Source organism: Phyllobates terribilis, unplaced genomic scaffold (assembly GCF_046119375.1).
Source record: "Phyllobates terribilis strain yellow unplaced genomic scaffold, ASM4611937v1 Scaffold_3__8_contigs__length_932513732, whole genome shotgun sequence".
Taxonomy (NCBI): domain Eukaryota; kingdom Metazoa; phylum Chordata; class Amphibia; order Anura; family Dendrobatidae; genus Phyllobates; species Phyllobates terribilis.
This window is the reverse complement of record NW_027362763.1, coordinates 232709574-232729213: the sequence shown is the minus strand read 5'-3', so window position 1 is coordinate 232729213 and position 19640 is coordinate 232709574. Positions and strand designations below refer to the sequence as shown.

General features: G+C 43.4%; 1 protein-coding gene across 3 annotated transcripts in view; it reads right to left on the bottom strand.

The window, feature by feature from the left end:
* The window catches only part of PLOD2 (procollagen-lysine,2-oxoglutarate 5-dioxygenase 2), a 198609-nt gene that overhangs the window by 21799 nt on the left and 157170 nt on the right, over nt 1–19640 (bottom strand). For 2 of the 3 annotated variants that reach the window (XM_073674662.1, XM_073674660.1), the window contains exons 13-16: nt 19364–19505; nt 18264–18326; nt 16042–16155; nt 1595–1660 (exon numbers count right to left, since the gene is read on the bottom strand). In XM_073674662.1, coding sequence (XP_073530763.1) covers nt 1595–1660; nt 16042–16155; nt 18264–18326; nt 19364–19505 — 385 coding nt within the window. The remainder of the gene's footprint in view (nt 1–1594; nt 1661–16041; nt 16156–18263; nt 18327–19363; nt 19506–19640) is intronic. The other variant, XM_073674661.1, reaches the window with a different exon arrangement.

Sequence of the window (19640 nt, the reverse complement as noted above, 5' to 3'; positions counted from 1 at the left end):
TCTCTATTCACCACTATGCGGATTGCACTAAATTTACATCACTACAGAATGGTGGACACTAACTGGGCATTTTAACTGTGAAGTCGAGTAATGTGGCATTAATGGAAACTGTCTCGTTTAGGCGGGCTGCACTGTGGGAATGAACAGACTTGGTATTAATAAAAACTGATTTGATTTGATTCAACAGGTTGGCGCCATTCTCAAGGTACAAAAACCAACATGGCAGAAATGCGTTGCTATTAATCAAAAACAATTTGAAATCCCAAGTCTCTTCCTTCCCACAGCACAGCTCGTCTAAATGGGCCAGTTTCCATTTTTGCTATTATACATCTGGAAGAACCCTTTCCACCAGCTATGGGGCAGCAGCAGCAGCTTTCCACGCTTGTATAGGGGTAAGAGCACACTGCACCTTCAGGGAGAGCTACCATCATTTATACTTATCCTACAACAGACGGTATTGCCCTATTTTGTGTGCGCTTCTGTCCCTCTCCAGAGCTTCTCACATAATGGCCATTGTGTCAGTGCTGGTTTACTTCGGGAATGGACAGGGAGAGAAGAGTGGTAAATACCATTTATTGGATGACATTAGAATTTTTTCCCTGAAATGGCACAACTCAATTAAAAAAAAAATTGGGTTCTCCTGCAAAAAGTCAATGTGCATTAAGCAAATAAGTGCACATAACCGCATGCTGAAGAGCAATGAGCCCTTTCACTAATTTTCTGATGCTAAAATTAAATTAGCCATAGGGTTTTTAAATGTATTGAACACCATTTATGTGCTTTAGTACAAATTCTATCATCTTCGTAATTGAATCTTAACATGCAGACATAACAGATATAAGTGGTTTATTAAATTATTGAAGTTTTCTATAGATGGCAATTAAACTTACCAAGCTAGTTGTCTTATCAATACACAAACATTATAGCTCTGTTACATGTGCTTGTGGACGATAAATGAGAAGGAGTACATCAAATCCAGTTGAGAATAGTTTGGAATTCTTGGCAAGGACTGTAAATGTTTATCATACGGGTAATTCAGTACTATAATCCCCATGTTACTCATTGCCAAAGAAGGATACACTTTCAGAGAAAAGGAAATTTTTCATAGCTGTTTACTAAACACATGACAAAACAGACTTCGGCCCCGATTCATCAACAGTGGAGTTTTGCATGCCAGTGTCAATGAACTGTGCGCTGGAATAAGATGCACCATTATCATCATTAAGAAGCAAGTGTTCCTTAATAAATTTGGTGGATCCTTCAGCAGCAGGGTGCAACCACAAGAAACAAGAGACTGAATTATATTTCTGCTGAAATTTACGCTACTTTTGAGGCGCGAGTTATGATAAATTTGTCCGCTACACTGAGCCACTACAGCTCCAAGGAAGGCACTTCCAAAAAGATGGCGGATCTGGCCACGAATTTCAAAATAAAAAGACAAAATTCAAAAAATGTTTGGACAATTATGAGTGTGCAAAAATTTTGCAACATATCATGCAATGTTACACGTGAACACTGGTGTAAACTACTTGATGAATTAGGGCTTTAGTGCAGACAACAGACGTGTTGAGTAAAAGCTTTCATTGCCAATTACCTGTTCAACAATGTTTTCAGTGAAGATCTTGGAGTAATTGGAATTAATATACTTGAGCTTCCATTCCTAAAATTGAAACATAGAAAAAGTATGTAAATACAGTGGTATACAACCATGAATTAAAGTACATATACTTACAAATTTCATATTATACATTAATATGTTTTACATGTGAAAAAGGGTATACATGCAAAAACAATTACAATGATCTTTTACAAAATGTGACAGCGACTGGTGCGGGATGGGGGGGTGAGGACCCTGCCCACGAGGGCTCACAGTCTACAAGGGATGGGTGAGGATACAGTAGGTAAGGGAAGAGATTGTCGTGCAGCAGTATGGTGGAGCAATGGTAACTGCAGGTTGTACGCTTGTCCGAAGAAGTGGGTTTTCAGGTTCCTTTTGAAGGTTTCCACAGTAGATGAGAGTCTGATATGTTGGGGTAGAGAGTTCCAGAGAAGGGGGGATGCACGGGAGAAATCTTGTATGCGATTGTGGGAAGAGGGGATAAGAGGGGAGTAGAGCAGGAGATCTTGTGAGGATCGGAGGTTGCGTGCAGGTATGTACCGGGAGATTAGGTCAAAGATATAAGGAGGAGACAGATGGTGGATGGCTTTGTATGCCATGGTTAGGGTTTTACACTAGAGTCTCTGGGCAATGGGGAGTCAGTGAAGGGATTGACAGAGAGGGCGGGGAATAGAGTGGGGACAGGTGGATTAGTCGGGCAGCAGAGTTTAGGATAGATTGGAGGGGTGTGAGTGTTAGAGGGGAGGCTACAGAGCAGGAGGTTGCATTAGTCGAGGGGGGAGAGGATGAGGGTGTGTACTAGTGTTTTTGCAGACAAGTGGTTGGGCAATGTGCAGATTCAGGAGATATTTTTGAGTTGGAGTCAGCAGTAAGTGGAAAGGCTTTGATATGTGGTTTGTATGAGAGATCAGATTCCAGGGTTACCCCAAGGCAGCGAGCTTGCAGAACTGGGGAGAGTGAATAGACATTGACTTTGATAGGTAGGTCAGATGAGGGGGGTGAATGAGATGTTGGAGAGATGACGAATTCTGTTTTATCCATGTTCAGTTTTAAAAATCTAGCAGAAAAGAAGGATGAGATAGCGGACAGACATTGTGGGATTTTGGTTAGTAGGGTGGAGATATCGGTATTAATCCTTTGCTGTTTTTGTATGTTTGCCCACTGACAAAGACATGAACAGTCTATCATTTTAAGGGTAGGTTAATTTTAACATTGAGAGATAGAATATCCCCCCCCAAAAAAATCAAGAAAATCACATTACATAAATTAGAAAAATTTATTTGCATTTTGCAATGAGAAATTAGTATTTGATATCTCTGGCAAACACTTAATACTTGGTGGCAAAACCCTTGTTGGCAAGCACAGCAGTCAAACGTTTTTTGTAGTTGATGATGAGGCTTGCGCACATGTCAGGAGGAATTTGGGTCCACTCCTCTTTGCAGATCATTTCTAAAACATTCAGATATTGAGGCTGTCGCTTGGCAACTCTGAGCTTCAACTCCCTCCATAAATTTTCTATGGGATTAAGGTCTTGACTGACAATGCCACTTCATGACCTTAATGTGCTTCTTTTTGAGCCACTCCTTTGTTGTCTTGGCTGTGTGTTTTGGGTCATTGTCTTGCTGGAAGACCCAGCCACGACCCATTTTTAAATGTCCTGGCGGATGGAAGAAGGTTGTCACTAAGGATTTTACGGTACATGTCTCCATCCATTCTCCCATTCATGAAGTGAAGTAGTCCTGTGCCCTTAGCAGAGAAACACCCCCAAGACATAATGTTTCCACCTCCATGCTTGAAAGTAGGGATGGTGTTCTTTGGGTCATAGGCAACTCAATTTTTGTCTCAACTGACCACAGCACCTTCTCCCAATAACTTACAGAATCATCCAGGTGTTCATTGGCAAACTTCAGATCGGCCTGCACTGCACATGTGCCTTCTTGAGCAGGGGGGGACCTTGCAGGCACTGCAGGATTTTAAATCTTTAAGGCGTAATGTGTTATCAATGGTTTTTTTGGTGACTGTGGTCCCAGCTGCTTTGAGATCATTAACAAGTTCCCCCTGTGTAGTTTTAGGCTGATCTCTCACCTTCCTCATGATCAAGGATACTCCACGAGGTGAGATTTTGCATGGTGCCCCAGATCGACGTCGACTGACAGTCATTTTGTATTTCTTCCATTTTCTTACTTTTGCACCAACAGTTGTCTCCTTCTCGCCCAGCGTCTTACTTATGGTTTTGTAGCCCATTCCAGCATTGTGCAGGTCTATAATCTTGTCTCTGTCGTCCTTAGAAAGCTCTTTGGTCTTGCCCATGTTGTAGAGGTTAGAGTCTGTCTGACTAATTGAGTCTGTGCACAGAAGTCTTTTATACAGGTGACTATGTAAAACACCTGTCTTTAATATAAGTAACGAATTGATTAGGAGCGCCAAACTGGTCTGTAGGAGATCAAATACTCAATTCTCACTGCAAAATGCAAATACAATGTGATTTTCTTGATTTTTTTTTGGACATTCTATCTCTCAATGTTAAAATTAACCTACCCTTAAAATTATAGACTGTTCATGTCTTTGTCAGTGGGCAAACTTACAAAAACAGCAAGGGATCAAATAATTATTTCCTTCATTGTGTGTATATATATATATATATATATACACATACACAAATAATGCTCTGGATAGAGAGAGTATATAATATATATACACACACAGTAAAGGAAATAATTATTTGATTCCTTGCTGTTTTTGTAAGTTTGCCCACTGACAAAGACATGAACAGTCTATAATTTTTTTTATATATATACATACACACATATACATACTAGATGGTGCCCCGATTCTAACGCATCAGGTATTCTAGAATATGTATGCGGCCGACCGGGCGCAATCAGCAGAACGTTGTTTAAATTTGGCGCCAAAATCGCTGATTGGTCGCTGCGACCAATCAGCGAACTGTGTTAGTGAGGACCGGAGAGCTTGTTTAAATTTGGCGATAAAATCGACCAATCAGCAGAGCGTTGTTTAAATTTGCCGGCAATCGTGCTGATTGGTCTCGGCCGGCCGGCGGCCGGGACCAATCAGCAGAGCGGCGTTTAAATTTGCAGCCTACATCGCTGACTGGTCGCGGCCGGTCACCGCGACCAATCAGCAGAGCGGCGTTTAAATGTGCCGCCCATCTCGCTGATTGGTCAAGGCCGGCCACCGCGACCAATCAGCACAGCGGCGTTTAAATTTGCCGCCCATCTCGCTGATTGGTCGCGGTGGCCGGCCGCGATTAATCAGCAGAGCGGCGTTTAAATTTGCCGCCCATCTCGATCATTGGTCGCGGTGGCCGACCGCGACCAATCAGCAGAGCGGCGTTTAAATGTGCCGCCCATCTCGCTGATTGGTCGCGGTGGCCGGCCCACCGCGACCAATCAGCAGAGCGGCGTTTAAATGTGCCGCCCATCTCGCTGATTGGTCGCGGTGGCCAGCCCACCGCGACCAATCAGCAGAGCGGCGTTTAAATGTGCCGCCCATCTCGCTGATTGGTCAAGGCCGGCCACCGCGACCAATCAGCAGAGCGGCGTTTAAATGTGCCGCCCATCTCGCTGATTGGTCACGGTGGCCGGCCCACCGCGACCAATCAGCAGAGCGGCGTTTAAATGTGCCGCCCATCTCGCTGATTGGTCGCGGTGGCCAGCCCACCGCGACCAATCAGCAGAGCGGCGTTTAAATGTGCCGCCCATCTCGCTGATTGGTCAAGGCCGGCCACCGCGACCAATCAGCACAGCGGCGTTTAAATTTGCCGCCCATCTCGCTGATTGGTCGCGGTGGCCGGCCGCGATTAATCAGCAGAGCGGCGTTTAAATTTGCCGCCCATCTCGATCATTGGTCGCGGCCGGCCACCGCGACCAATCAGCACAGCGGCGTTTAAATTTGCCACCCATCTCGCAGATTGGTCGCGGTGGCCGGCCGACCGCGACCAATCAACAGAGAGGCGTTTAAATTTGCCGCCCATCTCGCTGATTGGTCGCGGTGGCCGGCCGCTACCAATCAGCGTCGTATTAGTGTGGGCCCGGGAGCGGCGCTGCTTGTGCGGCTCTGTATTAGCGAGGACCGGGGAGCGGCGCTGCCTGTGCAGCTCCTTCTGCTGCGAGAAGCCGGGAGATGAGCGGCTGCTCGCAGCAGAAGCATCCCGACCGGCGGCGCCGCTCCCCGGTCCTCCGTTCACACTTGCTGTCGGGAGATCAGCGGGCCAAGCCGCTGATCTTCCGACGTTAGCCGCATGGAGGTCAGTGGCGCCGGTCGGGGTAGTTGTGCTGCTAGCGCCGCTCATCTCCCCGCTGCATCGCCGCTGACCTCCGTCCGCCAGATGAGCCGCTAACGGCTGCCATCTTTATTCAGAAATCTCGCGGCGCTGACTGGCCGCTGCCGGACCAATGAGCAACGCGGGATTTCCAGGACAGACAGACAGACAGACGGGATAAGACAAATATATATATATATATATATATATATATATTTATTACACACACACACACACACACACACACACACACACACACACACACACACACACACACACATATACACACACACGCACAGTTGTGCTCAAAAGTTTACATACCCCAGCAGAATTTTTGCTTTCTTGGCCTTGTTTCAGAGAATATAAATGAGAAAAAAAAAAAAATTTCCCCACTCATGGTTATTTGTTGGGTGAAGCCATTTATTGTCAAACTACTATGTTTTCTCTTTTTAAATCTTAATGGCAACCAAAAACATCCAAATGACCCTGATCAAAAGTTCACATACCCCAGTTCTTAATACCGCATTATTGCCCCCTTTAAACAGCTTGAAGTCTTTTGTGGTAGTTTTAGATAAGGTTCTTTATTTTCTCAGATGGTAAAGCTGCTCATTCTTCTTGGCAAAAAGCCTCCAGTTCCTGTAAATTCCTGGGCTGTCTAGCATGAACTGCGCGCTTGAGATCTCCCCATAGTGGTTCAATGATATTGAGGTCAGGAGACTGAGATGGCCACTCCAGAACCTTCACTTTGTTCTGCTGTAGCCAATGACAGGTCGACCTGGCCTTGTGTTTTGGATCGTTGTCATGCTGGAACGTCCAAGTTCATCCCATGCGCAGCTTCCGGGCCTATGAGTCCAGTATTTGCTGATAACGTGCTGCATTCATCTTTCCTTCAACTTTTACCAAGTTTCCTGTGCCTTTGGAGCGCACACATCCCCAAAACATCAGCGATCCATCTCCGTGCTTTACAGTAGGAATGATGTTCCTTTCATCATAGGCCTTGTTGACCTCTCTCCAAATGTAACGTTTATGGTTGTGGCCAAAAAGTTAAATTTTGGTCTCATCACTCCAAATTACCTTGTTCCAGAAGTTTTGAGGCTGGTCTCTGTGCTGTTTGGCATATTGTAGGTGAGATACTTTGTGGCATTAGCGCAGTAATGGCTTTCTTCTGGCGACTCGACCATGCAGCCCAATTTTCTTCAAGTGCCTCCTTATTGTGTATCTTGAAACAGCCACACCACTAGTTTTCAGAGAGTCCTGAATTTCAGCTGATGTTCTTTGTAGGTTTTTTTTTATCCCGAATAATTTTCCTGGCAGTTTTAGACCAACATATATTTCGGCCACCTGACCGTGGCTTTGTTTTTACAGAGCCCCAGATTTTCCATTTGTTTATCACAGTTTGATCGCTGCTGACTGGGATTATCAATTCCTTGGATATCTTTTTGTATCCCTTTCCTGTGTTATACAGTTCAACAACCTTTTCCTGTAGATCCATTGACAATTCTTTTGCTTTCCCCATGACTCACAATCAAGAAATGTCAGTGGCTGGATGAAAGATGCAAGAGTCTGTCTGGATCCAAGAAACTCACTCGGCTTTTATGCACACACTGAACACAAGCAAACAGGTCACAGGTGAGGCTGTTACCTTTAGTAGACATCCAAACCCATTTGTGTCAAATTCTGAGCATATTATCAGGCCAAAATCACAAGGATATGTGAACTTTTGATCAGGGTTATTTGGATGTTTTCGGTTGTCATTAAGATTTAAAAAAAGAAAACACAGTAGTTTGACAATAAATAGGTTCACCCAATCAATAACCATGAGTGGAGAAAAAGTTTTGTTATTATTCATATTCTCCGAAACAAGGCCAAGAAAGCAAAAATTCTGCTGGGGTATGTAAACTTTTGAGCACAACTGTACACACACACTAATATGAATACTCGTATATATACACATATACACATAGCTAATTCCTTCCCACTGGCACAGTCAACTGTATATTGGTGACAGAGGCTGCAAAGTGAAAAACTGGTGAAAACACAGGATAGATGTGACCTCATGGCCAAAGATGGTGGCATCCCTCATGAACACATATTGAACAGCTTATTTTATTTAAAAAAAATTACTGGAGAGCACAGATACCCTTTAAGGGTATGTGCACACGATGCAGAAATGCTCAGGATTTTTTCCTGAGCGTTTCTGCATTTCTCTGGCAGGAAAAAACGCATGCGGATTGTACATGCGGTTTCCTGCCAGGGACATGCGGAAATGAAGCGGTCTTCACTTTCATTTCCGCATGCGGGTTGACAAGCGCTTCCCAAGCGATTTTAGCATCACTTGGAAAGTGCTTGTCAACTTTACACTATATAAATCCATGCAGCCGGCATGGATTTATATAGTGTGTGAATGTCAAAAAATAAATACATACTTTACCCTCTGATGGCCCCCGGTGTCCTGCTTCGCTCGGTCCCGACTGCCGGCAGTGAAGACTTTAGGACCTTCCGACGACTCTGACGTCAGCGAAGGTCCTTCTTCATTCAACCCCGAAGTGCCGCGAACCAAGCAGGAGCGCTGCGCGGGCCGTCAGAAGGTGAGAATATATACATTTTTTATTTTATTCTTTTTTTTTTAATGGTACCTGGGTCTGGATGAGAGTCCTCTCCTCCACACCCGGGTACCATCCGCACATTAGACCGCATGAAAAGCGCATCAACATATACAGTGATGCAGATTCCATGCGGTCTAATGCAAGTCAATGGCGGCAAAAGAGCAGCGTTTCCGCAAAATTAATTGACATGCTGCGGACTTTTGACCGCAGCGTTTACGCTGCGGAAAAATCCGCATCATGGGCACAGCACATGCGGATTTCAATTGGGGAACATTGCTGCCCTTCTACCATGCGTTTTTAATGCGTTTCCGCAACTGCAAAAACGCAGCGGAAACGCATGAAAAACGCATCGTGTTAATATGTTTTACATGTGAAAAAGGGTATACATGCAAAAACAATTACAATGATCTTTTACAAAATGTGACAGCGACTGGTGCGGGATGGGGGGGTGAGGACCCTGCCCACGAGGGCTCACAGTCTACAAGGGATGGGTGAGGATACAGTAGGTAAGGGAAGAGATTGTCGTGCAGCAGTATGGTGGAGCAATGGTAACTGCAGGTTGTACGCTTGTCCGAAGAAGTGGGTTTTCAGGTTCCTTTTGAAGGTTTCCACAGTAGATGAGAGTCTGATATGTTGGGGTAGAGAGTTCCAGAGAAGGGGGGATGCACGGGAGAAATCTTGTATGCGATTGTGGGAAGAGGGGATAAGAGGGGAGTAGAGCAGGAGATCTTGTGAGGATCGGAGGTTGCGTGCAGGTATGTACCGGGAGATTAGGTCAAAGATATAAGGAGGAGACAGATGGTGGATGGCTTTGTATGCCATGGTTAGGGTTTTACACTAGAGTCTCTGGGCAATGGGGAGTCAGTGAAGGGATTGACAGAGAGGGCGGGGAATAGAGTGGGGACAGGTGGATTAGTCGGGCAGCAGAGTTTAGGATAGATTGGAGGGGTGTGAGTGTTAGAGGGGAGGCTACAGAGCAGGAGGTTGCATTAGTCGAGGGGGGAGAGGATGAGGGTGTGTACTAGTGTTTTTGCAGACAAGTGGTTGGGCAATGTGCAGATTCAGGAGATATTTTTGAGTTGGAGTCAGCAGTAAGTGGAAAGGCTTTGATATGTGGTTTGTATGAGAGATCAGATTCCAGGGTTACCCCAAGGCAGCGAGCTTGCAGAACTGGGGAGAGTGAATAGACATTGACTTTGATAGGTAGGTCAGATGAGGGGGGTGAATGAGATGTTGGAGAGATGACGAATTCTGTTTTATCCATGTTCAGTTTTAAAAATCTAGCAGAAAAGAAGGATGAGATAGCGGACAGACATTGTGGGATTTTGGTTAGTAGGGTGGAGATATCGGTATTAATCCTTTGCTGTTTTTGTATGTTTGCCCACTGACAAAGACATGAACAGTCTATCATTTTAAGGGTAGGTTAATTTTAACATTGAGAGATAGAATATCCCCCCCCAAAAAAATCAAGAAAATCACATTACATAAATTAGAAAAATTTATTTGCATTTTGCAATGAGAAATTAGTATTTGATATCTCTGGCAAACACTTAATACTTGGTGGCAAAACCCTTGTTGGCAAGCACAGCAGTCAAACGTTTTTTGTAGTTGATGATGAGGCTTGCGCACATGTCAGGAGGAATTTGGGTCCACTCCTCTTTGCAGATCATTTCTAAAACATTCAGATATTGAGGCTGTCGCTTGGCAACTCTGAGCTTCAACTCCCTCCATAAATTTTCTATGGGATTAAGGTCTTGACTGACAATGCCACTTCATGACCTTAATGTGCTTCTTTTTGAGCCACTCCTTTGTTGTCTTGGCTGTGTGTTTTGGGTCATTGTCTTGCTGGAAGACCCAGCCACGACCCATTTTTAAATGTCCTGGCGGATGGAAGAAGGTTGTCACTAAGGATTTTACGGTACATGTCTCCATCCATTCTCCCATTCATGAAGTGAAGTAGTCCTGTGCCCTTAGCAGAGAAACACCCCCAAGACATAATGTTTCCACCTCCATGCTTGAAAGTAGGGATGGTGTTCTTTGGGTCATAGGCAACTCAATTTTTGTCTCAACTGACCACAGCACCTTCTCCCAATAACTTACAGAATCATCCAGGTGTTCATTGGCAAACTTCAGATCGGCCTGCACTGCACATGTGCCTTCTTGAGCAGGGGGGGACCTTGCAGGCACTGCAGGATTTTAAATCTTTAAGGCGTAATGTGTTATCAATGGTTTTTTTGGTGACTGTGGTCCCAGCTGCTTTGAGATCATTAACAAGTTCCCCCTGTGTAGTTTTAGGCTGATCTCTCACCTTCCTCATGATCAAGGATACTCCACGAGGTGAGATTTTGCATGGTGCCCCAGATCGACGTCGACTGACAGTCATTTTGTATTTCTTCCATTTTCTTACTTTTGCACCAACAGTTGTCTCCTTCTCGCCCAGCGTCTTACTTATGGTTTTGTAGCCCATTCCAGCATTGTGCAGGTCTATAATCTTGTCTCTGTCGTCCTTAGAAAGCTCTTTGGTCTTGCCCATGTTGTAGAGGTTAGAGTCTGTCTGACTAATTGAGTCTGTGCACAGAAGTCTTTTATACAGGTGACTATGTAAAACACCTGTCTTTAATATAAGTAACGAATTGATTAGGAGCGCCAAACTGGTCTGTAGGAGATCAAATACTCAATTCTCACTGCAAAATGCAAATACAATGTGATTTTCTTGATTTTTTTTTGGACATTCTATCTCTCAATGTTAAAATTAACCTACCCTTAAAATTATAGACTGTTCATGTCTTTGTCAGTGGGCAAACTTACAAAAACAGCAAGGGATCAAATAATTATTTCCTTCATTGTGTGTATATATATATATATATATATACACATACACAAATAATGCTCTGGATAGAGAGAGTATATAATATATATACACACACAGTAAAGGAAATAATTATTTGATTCCTTGCTGTTTTTGTAAGTTTGCCCACTGACAAAGACATGAACAGTCTATAATTTTTTTTATATATATACATACACACATATACATACTAGATGGTGCCCCGATTCTAACGCATCAGGTATTCTAGAATATGTATGCGGCCGACCGGGCGCAATCAGCAGAACGTTGTTTAAATTTGGCGCCAAAATCGCTGATTGGTCGCTGCGACCAATCAGCGAACTGTGTTAGTGAGGACCGGAGAGCTTGTTTAAATTTGGCGATAAAATCGACCAATCAGCAGAGCGTTGTTTAAATTTGCCGGCAATCGTGCTGATTGGTCTCGGCCGGCCGGCGGCCGGGACCAATCAGCAGAGCGGCGTTTAAATTTGCAGCCTACATCGCTGACTGGTCGCGGCCGGTCACCGCGACCAATCAGCAGAGCGGCGTTTAAATGTGCCGCCCATCTCGCTGATTGGTCAAGGCCGGCCACCGCGACCAATCAGCACAGCGGCGTTTAAATTTGCCGCCCATCTCGCTGATTGGTCGCGGTGGCCGGCCGCGATTAATCAGCAGAGCGGCGTTTAAATTTGCCGCCCATCTCGATCATTGGTCGCGGTGGCCGACCGCGACCAATCAGCAGAGCGGCGTTTAAATGTGCCGCCCATCTCGCTGATTGGTCGCGGTGGCCGGCCCACCGCGACCAATCAGCAGAGCGGCGTTTAAATGTGCCGCCCATCCCGCTGATTGGTCGCGGTGGCCAGCCCACCGCGACCAATCAGCAGAGCGGCGTTTAAATGTGCCGCCCATCTCGCTGATTGGTCAAGGCCGGCCACCGCGACCAATCAGCAGAGCGGCGTTTAAATGTGCCGCCCATCTCGCTGATTGGTCACGGTGGCCGGCCCACCGCGACCAATCAGCAGAGCGGCGTTTAAATGTGCCGCCCATCTCGCTGATTGGTCGCGGTGGCCAGCCCACCGCGACCAATCAGCAGAGCGGCGTTTAAATGTGCCGCCCATCTCGCTGATTGGTCAAGGCCGGCCACCGCGACCAATCAGCACAGCGGCGTTTAAATTTGCCGCCCATCTCGCTGATTGGTCGCGGTGGCCGGCCGCGATTAATCAGCAGAGCGGCGTTTAAATTTGCCGCCCATCTCGATCATTGGTCGCGGCCGGCCACCGCGACCAATCAGCACAGCGGCGTTTAAATTTGCCACCCATCTCGCAGATTGGTCGCGGTGGCCGGCCGACCGCGACCAATCAACAGAGAGGCGTTTAAATTTGCCGCCCATCTCGCTGATTGGTCGCGGTGGCCGGCCGCTACCAATCAGCGTCGTATTAGTGTGGGCCCGGGAGCGGCGCTGCTTGTGCGGCTCTGTATTAGCGAGGACCGGGGAGCGGCGCTGCCTGTGCAGCTCCTTCTGCTGCGAGAAGCCGGGAGATGAGCGGCTGCTCGCAGCAGAAGCATCCCGACCGGCGGCGCCGCTCCCCGGTCCTCCGTTCACACTTGCTGTCGGGAGATCAGCGGGCCAAGCCGCTGATCTTCCGACGTTAGCCGCATGGAGGTCAGTGGCGCCGGTCGGGGTAGTTGTGCTGCTAGCGCCGCTCATCTCCCCGCTGCATCGCCGCTGACCTCCGTCCGCCAGATGAGCCGCTAACGGCTGCCATCTTTATTCAGAAATCTCGCGGCGCTGACTGGCCGCTGCCGGACCAATGAGCAACGCGGGATTTCCAGGACAGACAGACAGACAGACGGGATAAGACAAATATATATATATATATATATATATATATTTATTACACACACACACACACACACACACACACACACACACACACACACACACACACACACACACATATACACACACACGCACAGTTGTGCTCAAAAGTTTACATACCCCAGCAGAATTTTTGCTTTCTTGGCCTTGTTTCAGAGAATATAAATGAGAAAAAAAAAAAAATTTCCCCACTCATGGTTATTTGTTGGGTGAAGCCATTTATTGTCAAACTACTATGTTTTCTCTTTTTAAATCTTAATGGCAACCAAAAACATCCAAATGACCCTGATCAAAAGTTCACATACCCCAGTTCTTAATACCGCATTATTGCCCCCTTTAAACAGCTTGAAGTCTTTTGTGGTAGTTTTAGATAAGGTTCTTTATTTTCTCAGATGGTAAAGCTGCTCATTCTTCTTGGCAAAAAGCCTCCAGTTCCTGTAAATTCCTGGGCTGTCTAGCATGAACTGCGCGCTTGAGATCTCCCCATAGTGGTTCAATGATATTGAGGTCAGGAGACTGAGATGGCCACTCCAGAACCTTCACTTTGTTCTGCTGTAGCCAATGACAGGTCGACCTGGCCTTGTGTTTTGGATCGTTGTCATGCTGGAACGTCCAAGTTCATCCCATGCGCAGCTTCCGGGCCTATGAGTCCAGTATTTGCTGATAACGTGCTGCATTCATCTTTCCTTCAACTTTTACCAAGTTTCCTGTGCCTTTGGAGCGCACACATCCCCAAAACATCAGCGATCCATCTCCGTGCTTTACAGTAGGAATGATGTTCCTTTCATCATAGGCCTTGTTGACCTCTCTCCAAATGTAACGTTTATGGTTGTGGCCAAAAAGTTAAATTTTGGTCTCATCACTCCAAATTACCTTGTTCCAGAAGTTTTGAGGCTGGTCTCTGTGCTGTTTGGCATATTGTAGGTGAGATACTTTGTGGCATTAGCGCAGTAATGGCTTTCTTCTGGCGACTCGACCATGCAGCCCAATTTTCTTCAAGTGCCTCCTTATTGTGTATCTTGAAACAGCCACACCACTAGTTTTCAGAGAGTCCTGAATTTCAGCTGATGTTCTTTGTAGGTTTTTTTTTATCCCGAATAATTTTCCTGGCAGTTTTAGACCAACATATATTTCGGCCACCTGACCGTGGCTTTGTTTTTACAGAGCCCCAGATTTTCCATTTGTTTATCACAGTTTGATCGCTGCTGACTGGGATTATCAATTCCTTGGATATCTTTTTGTATCCCTTTCCTGTGTTATACAGTTCAACAACCTTTTCCTGTAGATCCATTGACAATTCTTTTGCTTTCCCCATGACTCACAATCAAGAAATGTCAGTGGCTGGATGAAAGATGCAAGAGTCTGTCTGGATCCAAGAAACTCACTCGGCTTTTATGCACACACTGAACACAAGCAAACAGGTCACAGGTGAGGCTGTTACCTTTAGTAGACATCCAAACCCATTTGTGTCAAATTCTGAGCATATTATCAGGCCAAAATCACAAGGATATGTGAACTTTTGATCAGGGTTATTTGGATGTTTTCGGTTGTCATTAAGATTTAAAAAAAGAAAACACAGTAGTTTGACAATAAATAGGTTCACCCAATCAATAACCATGAGTGGAGAAAAAGTTTTGTTATTATTCATATTCTCCGAAACAAGGCCAAGAAAGCAAAAATTCTGCTGGGGTATGTAAACTTTTGAGCACAACTGTACACACACACTAATATGAATACTCGTATATATACACATATACACATAGCTAATTCCTTCCCACTGGCACAGTCAACTGTATATTGGTGACAGAGGCTGCAAAGTGAAAAACTGGTGAAAACACAGGATAGATGTGACCTCATGGCCAAAGATGGTGGCATCCCTCATGAACACATATTGAACAGCTTATTTTATTTAAAAAAAATTACTGGAGAGCACAGATACCCTTTAAGGGTATGTGCACACGATGCAGAAATGCTCAGGATTTTTTCCTGAGCGTTTCTGCATTTCTCTGGCAGGAAAAAACGCATGCGGATTGTACATGCGGTTTCCTGCCAGGGACATGCGGAAATGAAGCGGTCTTCACTTTCATTTCCGCATGCGGGTTGACAAGCGCTTCCCAAGCGATTTTAGCATCACTTGGAAAGTGCTTGTCAACTTTACACTATATAAATCCATGCAGCCGGCATGGATTTATATAGTGTGTGAATGTCAAAAAATAAATACATACTTTACCCTCTGATGGCCCCCGGTGTCCTGCTTCGCTCGGTCCCGACTGCCGGCAGTGAAGACTTTAGGACCTTCCGACGACTCTGACGTCAGCGAAGGTCCTTCTTCATTCAACCCCGAAGTGCCGCGAACCAAGCAGGAGCGCTGCGCGGGCCGTCAGAAGGCGAGAATATATACATTTTTTATTTTATTCTTTTTTTTTTAATGGTACCTGGGTCTGGATGAGAGTCCTCTCCTCCACACCCGGGTACCATCCGCACATTAGACCGCATGAAAAGCGCATCAACATATACAGTGATGCAGATTCCATGCGGTCTAATGCAAGTCAATGGCGGCAAAAGAGCAGCGTTTCCGCAAAATTAATTGACATGCTGCGGACTTTTGACCGCAGCGTTTACGCTGCGGAAAAATCCGCATCATGGGCACAGCACATGCGGATTTCAATTGGGGAACATTGCTGCCCTTCTACCATGCGTTTTTAATGCGTTTCCGCAACTGCAAAAACGCAGCGGAAACGCATGAAAAACGCATCGTGTGAACTCAGCCTAAATACAGTTTTAAACATTATTTTATAATCATGAATGGAATATATTTACAATACATACCACCGGATTCTCAAATATTTGCCAGAGGTCATTGTTATAGTGACTTGTATTGTAATTTGCAGTTGAAAGAAGTCTTCCAAATTCATGCCGGTTGGTAATATACATAAAAACACCCTAAGGCGAATAATTACAAAATATATTAGGATACATGTCAGTTCAACTGGAACATGCAGAGTGAGCTTAGGTGAATGAATCGTTTGGAGGAGATTATGAAGTCTGAGGAAATTTCCTCATGAAAAAGAATCATCATTATGTAATCAGATATGAAGAAACTATTCACAATGGTGAAAGCTTGAAATGTGCCCTGTTTAAATTAACCATTTACCAATAATCCAAGTGATGAAAAGCCAGCATATTGAAGGAAAAAAAATGTTACATACTATGTGACCTGGATCCATTACATTCTCTACGGAGGTTTCTAAGTATTTAATTCAGTAGTTCATGTAAAAGAGGCTTAGTAGAAAAAAAGGTTAATCGTTTCTAATATGAGCAAATAAAGTAATTGAAAAAGTATAAAAATATAAAATTAGGAAGCTAAAAAAAAAAAAAAAAAAAATACAAATTCAGTTCATTTTTATCCCAGACCAAAATTAAAATGTTGAAAACCTAAAATTTTGTTTTTCATGAATTTAAAAAAATAATAATATATATATTTAAAATTGACAGTTTTACAATCTGGGATAAATTGAATTAAAGTTCATTAAAGCATTCATCAAGAAAAGAAGGAAAAAAAAGTGTTTGGATTCTACCAGAAAGCCCATAGAAAATCCTCAAAGTAACAGATTGCCATGTTTTCAACGAGTCTTCCCTTTACACAAAACAGATGAGAGGTTTATGGCCAATGAAAATTATCCGTTTACTTAAATTTCAAAGTAAATAAACCAAGAAAAGGCAAAAGGAAAATTACATAGTTTGCAAAGTTTCAATTTGGCAAGATATTTCCTTGTACGTTGGCATATCTGTGCTTCCCACATAAAAATTAGAGTATTATTGTATGATAGAACTTGAAAAAATGCTTTCCTTTCCCTTAAATTGCAATGTAAACATGTAATTCATTCTTCATGAACGGGAAGGATAAAACAATGGATGGAAGTTAGCATAATTTACATATATTTTGTGGTGTCAGTTGGTATTTGATTTGGAAGGTATTTCTACCCTCAAAAAAAAAAAAAAAAAAAGTCACATTGTATAGTATAAAAAATATGCACTGTAGTATGTGTCAAAAGAGAAATAAGAGTAAGCTCGTACATTATTACTCATTGTTTGGAGCTATACCATGGTTAACAACTATTAGGGCAGGGGCAGATGACCATATTAATTGGTCCGTGTGCGATCTGACAAAACATCGGATCGCACCCAGTCCAATGTTATTCTATGGGGCCATAGCACATGTCCACTTTTTTGCTTGGACAGAGCTGGTCCGGGGAAAAAAAAAATCACAGCATGCCAGAAATTGATCCGATATTCAGTTCGCACTCGGCCATTCAAGTCAATGAGTTTGTGGATTCCACAGACAGAATTGAGAAGATGGAGAAATTTCTCCTGATCCGAGAGAAACAGATCAGAGCGTGATCCGAGCGTGATCCGAGCGTGATCCGAGCGTGATCAACCAGATTCTCTTGGATGAGAAAATACACGGTGGTGTAACCCTGGCCTTATTCTGACCATTTTGGTATAAGTCAATATTCCTGGCCTTCATAGCAAGCCAACGCCCAATGGGGTAATAGCAAAAAAAAAGGTGATATAACTAGCCCAAATTTATAAACCTTTTATGGTCTTGCAGTTAAACCTTAGTCAAGAGCCTATTTTGCAGAGAAAATACAACTACTCTTTACACATTATGGTTTATAATTATGGACTGTGAAAAATACATCCATCTCCATAAATACAATTTTCATGGTCTAGAAGATTATTACGTTTTGTTTAATAACATAACAATGTAAGAAAAAAAAAAACACAACATAAAATGTAAGTTTGGGTGCAAAAATTAACATGAGGGCTTTTTACTGTGAATAGATTTCTAATGAAAATCACAAAAAATAATTATAATACAAAAATGGGAAAAGTCATAAAAAATCCCTAAAAAGGGAGCATGACAGTTAAAATTGACAAGAAATATAGCAACTAGAAATTTAGGAAAAAAAGTACAGGAAAGGGTTCTTTCTTTCTGTATTACAAAAGATAGAGAACTAAAAGAAGAAAAAATAAAAAAAATAAAAAACCTTTGGGGGTCTGAACATATGGAAAGTTTCCGGAGATGGGGAGTCTTTCTCTCTTTGTAAGCTCTAAAATGAAGAAGCATCAAGTAAGTTGACTTGTTTATCCTCTCTTTATATTTTTGCTTAGATTGACTGTGGAGACATGAAAACACAGATTCAAAAATAACAGCTTATGAAGGGTGAAGAGCTGTATGGATTGATGGACACCATGCAGCATAAAGCAAAGCGTACATCTGACATACAACATGACTCGCCATACCTGCTGAACAGCGGCTCAAGACAAAATTTATTTTGGAGTAAAAAAAAAAAAAAAATGAATGCATTCCAGATAGAATGGGAAAGACAAAAACGTATCTGCTTGACCACGGGCTTTGCATAGTGTATCCAAGCAGTTAGCAAGAGGAGTAAAGAGGTAAAGAGGGATGCAAAGATCTTCCAGAAGAATAGAGTTAGAAGCCAAAGATTGAGAACCACGTGAATGAGTGAAATACTTGCCAACTTTTGCTGTACATTTCATATAATGTGGTTTCAGCGCTAAAATGTCTAAGAATTAGGGACTCAACAAGAAATTATTTCTCTTTCTGTAAAACACCACATATTGTATATATGTATAAAAGGTCTCGTAAAATAGTTCAAGAATTACTATTCTGACAACTTCATGGAATATTTAGATTTGAAGGCTCAGGCCATAAAATTAACCTATAACCTACACTCCATAATGTATCTTCTCTATAACCAAACTATAGACTTCACTTTATGGCCCCACTAATTATTTTATAGTTGTTTAAAGCATGTTGCTAGCATTTTACTAGTCGGCATTATGGATAGGAAGTGTACAGCTGTTCTAAGTTATATGTATAGATTACCTTGTCAGTTCCGTTATTTGACTTTCTGTGCCGTTTACCCAAGAGACTAATTTGCTGTTGGTTTGAGGAATGTGTTTCCCAGTAGTAAATCATACAGGTGCAGAGTACAGATGTCTGCACGGACTTAATGCTTCGCTTTGGAAAAATTGGCTCATACTGGAGGACAGTGGTTATGGTAAAGCATGGAATACACAAACATGATGAAGTAACTCGCTGGCAAACCTGGCACAACCTTACCATTTCCCGAGCATTTCTACACAGTGCCATATCGGGATCAAGTCTATCCAAGATGAAATGGTTTCTTTCCTTTAACTCTGACCGAAGAGTTTGTCCTTTAACCAGGTAAATATTGGCCATAAAGGGAATATTCCATACACCGCTGCAAAATCAGGATTATTCTGATTATACATCATTAATATACAGTCATTCATATTTTTCTTGCGTAATTTTTAACCTCTTCCCAACACGTGATGTATTAGTATGTCACATATCAAGTACTGTTGTATGGAGTGGG